The sequence below is a fragment of the Zootoca vivipara genome, chromosome 7 (genome assembly GCF_965207765.1).
Source record: "Zootoca vivipara chromosome 7, rZooViv2.hap1.1, whole genome shotgun sequence".
Lineage (NCBI taxonomy): Eukaryota > Metazoa > Chordata > Lepidosauria > Squamata > Lacertidae > Zootoca > Zootoca vivipara.
Genome location: NC_142590.1, coordinates 4,448,340 through 4,455,047, shown reverse-complemented (window position 1 = coordinate 4,455,047; position 6,708 = coordinate 4,448,340). Strand labels below are relative to the sequence as shown.

Below are 6,708 nucleotides of genomic sequence, written 5' to 3'. Positions count from 1 at the left end.
TTCCTCGGAAGTAAGGTCTACTTGTTTCAGTGGCTGACCTTCCTTACTTGGGCGTAAGCCCACCCGAGCACGGTAGTACTTCTAAGAGTGAATGGGATCCGGTCGCCAAACCACTACCGCCATCCCCAAGGGGTACCACCCTGCATCTTTCCGAGCGCGCGGGGAGGAGAGAGAGGATGATGGGAGGCGGGGGCGAGGGGGAGGGGGCACCGAGAAAGGCAGGAGGTGGAGTGATGTGCAGAATTTATGAGATTGGCCATCAGCAGCAGCATCAATCCTCTTCAAACAAAGCCGAGAGCGAGCAGCTCTCCAGACGCACGCTTCTTCCTATTGCCTCCCATTCTCTTTCGCAGGAATCCAGCGGGATCGAAGGAGAGCCGAGGGAAGCCGCACCTGGGGTGGCGACTACGCGAGAAAGCGGCCGCCCCGCGCAAGCTGAGCTCCGGGAACGAGGGGCAGCGCACGGCGTCCGGAGCTGCGTTCTCGTCTAGGACCAGGAGGGCAGGGCGACACCGGAGAGAAGCGGGCGAGCGACCGGACCAAGGCGAGGCGTCGAGGATGCTCGAAGGAAGCCCTTGAGGGCTCCCTTGGTCCTATGACCCTGCAGGGCGCTCGGGGGAGAAGTTCGCCGGGCGAGGCGATGTACCTGACCGTTGTCCGGCAGAGGGGCTGCAGCAGCTGAAGCCCGGCAGCCATCGACGCGCCCGGAGCCGACTCATGTGAAAGGGAGCCGAGGGACCGACACGGACTCAAGGACAGGGAGCGGCTACCCTGAAGGTGCGCGCCGGAGGATGGCACGTCCCGGCTGGACGCCGCTGGTGGCGACCGCCGCCTTCCTGGTGGCGACCGTGAGCCTGCTGGGCGTGGCCGGCTCCGAGCCCGCCTGGCGGAGGCCGAACGGAAGCCCGACGCCGGAGTCGCACGACGGGGAGCGCTGCTGGCTTCGCAGGACTCGCTCTGCCGCGCGGCCGCTGCGCCCCGACGCCACCTACCCGCGTCCAGGGCGGGCGGCAGCAGCGGCGCCGGTGCAGCCCAGGCGCGCCCGGAGCGTCGAGGGCAGCAGCGTGGAGGACACGTGGGGCGAGAGCAGCCCCTTCCCGCGGCGCGCGCGCGCCAGAGCCGGGCCTTCGGCTGCAGGCGCCGTCGCCGCGCTCTACTTCTCGGGCAGGCGGGAGCAGCTGCTGTTGCGCCCGGGGGTCGTGGCCGAGCTGCCCCGCTTAGAGTTCACCGTCGAGGCGTGGCTGAAGCCCGAGGGCGGCCAGAGCAACCCAGCCATTGTCGCAGGTAAGCGGGAGGGGCTCTGGGAAGGGAAAGGGGTGAAGGCTGAGGCAGGCGCCCGGGCTTTCCGAGAGCTGCCCTCTAAAACCGAGAGATGTCAAAGATGCGCGGGATCCGAGCGCCCGACGACGTTCGTGTTTCCTTCAAGTTAGGCTCGAGGTCCCAGCTGGACCCGAGGGATGCCGCTGATGGTATCGTACTAGTTAGATTTTACCGATCTAATGTTCTCCCACGGGGGGGGGGGGATAAATAAATGCAGGTACTAAATTAATAAATGGCCATTACTTTTCAAGAAGTTTCGACAAACTGTTGGGTGGGGGTAGGGAGGGGCTAAGACTGGCCACAAAGAGCCACAGTAGATAGGGAGAGGGTCGAGCTGTTAAGAATGCTCACCTTTCCCGTTAGAAGTAAACTTTTGTTCTATTTGCCACACCCACTCTGAAATGAAAGGAAGGAAGGAAGGATTGTTCAGTAGGTAGAGCCGGCATGAGTTCGAGCCCCACGTTGGGCAGAAGAGTCTTGCATTGCAGGGGGTTGGACTAGGTGACCCTTGTGGTCCTTTTCCTTCTCTTCAGTTCTGTGATTCTACCATTCTAAACTTGGCAACTAATAATCGGAAAGCTCTTCAACTCTGTATTCAAAATGATTTGAGTTGATTTTCCTGATTCTTTTGTGTTTCCTGTTAAAAACCTTGATCCATTACTCGCTTCACCTTTCTGACTTGACGAATAACTGGACTGTCCAGCAAATTTCTATTCCTAGATACAGGTAGGTAGCCATGTTGGTCTGACGTAGTCAAATCAAACTGAAGAAGTGTGCATGCACACGAAAGCTCATACCAATGACAAACTTAGTTTGTCTCTAAGGTGCTACTGGAAGGAATATTATTATTATTATTATTATTAGTTTCTATTTCTAGAGTACCTCCAGATGGGTGTTTGGTGTAGGTTTGGTGCTGTTCATGCATACAAACGCTTTTTTTTTGCAGCATTTACACAGATGGGACGGCATCAGCATCAAAAAGCCAGCCAGTACTCCCCCCCTCCCCCCAATGAATCCAGATAACCAATAAGTTGGGGGAAAGTGTCATGCCAAGGACCTATATGCAATATCTTGAATGACCGGTTTGCAGTACTAAGGCCTGGTCTGGAAGCACCCTGACAGCAAGCATATTTTACACGATAACATTTCAGAGATGGAAAATGGGAGTACTTGATTACTAGTGGATACTCCTGATAATGCATCAAGAATGAGTGCTGAATGCAGCCCTTCCTTGTGTTCTACACATTGCTCACATTGCTGAAGCATGTACTGCACTAGAGCAAGGAAGGGTTGTTGTTGTTTTACTTACAAGGAAAGCAGTTTCAAATCAACAAGAGCATGCATGGCTTGAGGCTGCCCTGTGTATTTCATTTTCATTTCCCTTTTAATTTGTGTATGGCCTTTCTATATTACTATGCACGATCTGATCCAATACAGAAAAGTAATAATAAAAACATAACTTTAAAATAAACAACTTATAGGGTGGGTCTTGCTGAATTCCCAGAGATCACCTTGGACCTATTTCCAAATAAGTAGGTATAGGTTTAAACCCTTTTCAGCCCAATAGTTTTGACCAACAAAATTATATGGATGCATCTTATAATGCATCTTTATCAGAAAATATGCACTGTCCAAGGTAAATAGCGAACATTGGAATACATGACATATGGAAGGTTCTGAATTTTTCTGGGCTTTTCACATGTGAAGTTCTTTAGATTTTCATGGAATTTAATCAGACAGTGATGTTACTTGTTGTGGGCCTCCATGAGAAAGTGCAGGTTTCTACCTGGTTATGAGTTCCACTGTGCCTTTGCAGCAGCGGAAATTGGTGCAAGAAAGAGATTTCTCTGTTTACTTTCTGACCCAGGTGCCCAGAAAGTAGATTGGGAACTACTGGTAGATCTCAGGGTTATTTGCAGTAGATGAGCAAAGGTTTCTGACTTGGCAGTTGTTCAACAAGGCAACCACAAAATGACTTTTGTCACCTAAATTCATTGCTGAAATGAAGAAAGCCAACTCGAAGTGGATTTGGTGTGAAAGGAGTTTGAGCTCATTTAGCTCTGGTACTGAAAATGTATTTCCGGACTGACAGTGTGTCCTGCTCTTTAATTCTAACTGTGTGTCTTTTACACTTGTCTCTGATAACAAAGATCATGGTATTCTAGTAAAAAACAACAACAACCCTACCAAAGTCAGCCACTCAACCTTAAAGTCTGCCCACTCCTACTCAAAAACTACCAGAGCAATGCTGGTTCATTCCAAACTATCACGGGAAGCTTATTTCTTAAGCACCAGAAAAGACTAGCTGCATTCAAAGCACATTCTTTCCATCAAAGAATTCTAGGCACTGTAGTTTAACCCTCACAGAATTACCATTCCAAGCAACTCTTAACAAACTACAGTGCCCAGAATTCTATTGGGGGGGGGACTGTGCTTTAAATGTGCTTTAAATGTATAGTGTGTATGCAGCTTGCATGCTTCCAGCTGCTGCAACTACAAAATTCCCTCTCTGCCAGAAACTGGATTCTTCTGCATTAGATGTACACAGGTGCCTGAAACTTAGAGACAGGTTGATGCCAGTGGTGGGTGGAAGGACAGACAACTCCGACATCACCAAACACTATTGCCAAATCATTGTTTTGGTTCTTATGGCCTCATCGAGGGGGTGTTGCCCAATGGTGTGTTGTATACTGTGTGGTTTCAGATGCAACTGTCAGACATTGCCATGCCATGCAGCTTGAGCAGCTAAATCGCAACTGGTGTGCATGTGAGCAGATATATTTTCCTGTGTTACAGATGAATATTGGAGGTGCAGAACTGGGCATTTGGGGGGGTCAAACTAATTTGAGCTCCAGGGTGGAGATACGCAGCCTGGTCCGTAATGCAGACATTCATTCATTCATTCACATCATTTTCACTCTGCCTTTCCAAAAAGATACTCGAGCTGGCTTGCACAGTGAAAAATACAGATAACAGTTATGAGCAAGGAATAAAAATAGGCAGACAGAAATGTATAGTTTAATTAATGCTAGGCTGGGGTGGGGTGGGGGTGGGGGTTGGATTACCTTTAAGAAAGGAAGGCAAAAGCCTTCCTGCTGATTTAATTATTTCTTTGTAAGAAAATGGGCGAGCGGCAGCAAGAAACCTTTTTTTGGGGGGCAGGACCCCCTTAGCCCCCACTGGCTACAGGTCTGTGCCAAATCATGGGCATCAACATCCCTGCCCCTCCCCTGACCTGTGAAACTGTGTGACTTGAAATGCTGTGTTTCAAGCCACCAATCTAATGTCTCCAAGGCTTAGGGCACAAAGTATGGCTTGTTCAACTGTGCTGTGCCTGAGCTCAATTTCTCCCACTTTCTTCCTCCCTTATTTATTTTATCAAAACGGATTTTGTGTGCTGCTTAATTGAAAAGAAATAGCTTTCGGCAGTTTACTTAAAATGTAAAAGCATTACAACCGTTGAGACAAGTCTGAAGTTAAAAACAAGCTGACTTAACACCCCCCCCCGCACTGCTATAAAACATTTTTAAGTTTTCAAAAGTGATGGGACAAACCACAGAGTGGCAGTCTTAGCGTTACATCTGAACTTTTCTCTCCAAACAAGCCGTCATCTGAAATCAAGGTTTGTTCTTGGCTTCCTGATCAAGGTTTGTTGAGCAGATGCAAACCTCAAAAGCTGGTTTGGATTCAATGCTAAGCCTGCCACTTTTGTGGTTTGTTTCCCTCCCCAGCTAAAGGAGGAGCAAAGTGGGAGCCCTCTGGGTGCAGAGAGAAATCGCCCTTCCTGGTTTAGCATTACTTCTGAGCCTGGCCCCTGGGTGAGTTCAGCTCTGAACTTTGACTTCGCGTTAGGCGCTCCTTCTCCAGAGTGGCTACAAGGAGGAAACGGGAAGCTTCAGTTTCCATTTTTTTTTACTAACTGTGATTTGTTGTTATGTCGCAACTCAGAACTGTGGTTTGTCTTAACTATGGTTTAAGGAAACAAGCCAGGATCTGAAACCACAATTTGAAGTTGGCTTTGCCCTTTAAGCCATAATTAAGACTAGCCACAGCTTGACTGCCTTGAGACATGGCCACAAAATGCAGTTCTCTTCAAACGGAAGCCAGAGCCTCCAGTCTGCTCCTCGTGACTGTGGTGGAGGAAAAGTGGAAAGGGAGTGCAGAAGTCCAAGGCTTCTTCATGTAACACTAAAGCAGCCTTAGAATCACAGAATTGTAGAGTTGGAAGGGACCAGGAGGGTCATCTAGTCCAACCCCCTGCAATGTGGAAATGTTTTGCCCAGCGTGGGCTCAAACCCACAACCCTGAGATTTATTTATTTTATTTATTTATTATTACGGTCGAGGACCAGCTCTTAGAAGTAAAATGAAATAAAAATAAAACGGATCCCTTTGAAAAAACAGTTTCCGGGAGCATAACGTATAAAAGTCGCTTTGAACAAGATTTAAAAGAAAATTATTAATTATTAACAATGCTAAAAGTTTAACCTTAAAATAGTGGCTGCAGAAAGCTGAGCCTAGCTCGCTTGGGGTGCCATTGAGGAAAAAATCAGGCGGGCTGGGAAGAAAGTATGTGTCTGCATATTTGGGCACAGAATCTGGCGACTGCCCTGGTTATTTTCAGGTCTTTGCCTAGCAAGAGCAGGTTGTATAATTGCTTTTTCGGGAGGCTTGCTAAGCTCACCAGTATGGGATCCAGGATCTCCCTTCGAGCTTCTTCATATAGGGGGCATCTGAAGAACAAATGCTCAGGGCTTCCTATTTCCCCCAATGGGCATACGCAGAGTCTTTGAACCCTGAGATTAAGAGTCTGATGCTCTATCAAAAGAGCCATACACTTTTGCCCTCCTCGGCTCAGACAGGAGAGCATGAGACTCTTAATCTCAAGAGTTCTGGGTTTGACTCTCGTGGTCCCTTCCAACTCTGCGATTCTATGATTCCATGTTTTAGCTGGAGTCATCTCTGATGCTGGTTGTGCTGGCTGAGCCCGGCAAGAATTGTATTCCAAAACCACCGGAGGGCACCAGGTTGGGGAAGGCTGCAGTAAACCGCAGTTTGGCATTGGACCAAATGCAGACACTGGATATTTGTGGGAAGTGGCCCAAGTGGTGTTATTTTCTGACGCACCTGCAAGTGTAAATTTTCCCACAATTTCTTAAAAGAAATCCAGTAGGTCCTGGACCAGTCTCCGTGTAATAATAATAATAATAATAATAATAATTCTGTGATATATTATTTATACCCCGCCCATCTGGCTGTGTTTCCCCAGCCACTCTGGGCGGCTTCCAACAGAAGAATAAAACACAGTAATCTATTAAACATTAAAAGCCTTCCTGAACAGGGCTGCCTTCAGATGTCTTCTAAAAGTCTGGTAGTTGTTTTCCTTTTT

The 6,708-nt window shown here is 48.3% G+C and overlaps 1 protein-coding gene across 1 annotated transcript in view; it reads left to right on the top strand.

The window, feature by feature from the left end:
* The first annotated feature begins 661 nt into the window (after positions 1-661).
* The window catches only part of PAPPA2 (pappalysin 2), a 133,999-nt gene continuing 127,952 nt past the window's right edge, over positions 662-6,708 (top strand). The window contains exon 1 of the mRNA XM_035123579.3: positions 662-1,284. Coding sequence (XP_034979470.3) covers positions 792-1,284 — 493 coding nt within the window. The 5' untranslated portion in view covers positions 662-791. The remainder of the gene's footprint in view (positions 1,285-6,708) is intronic.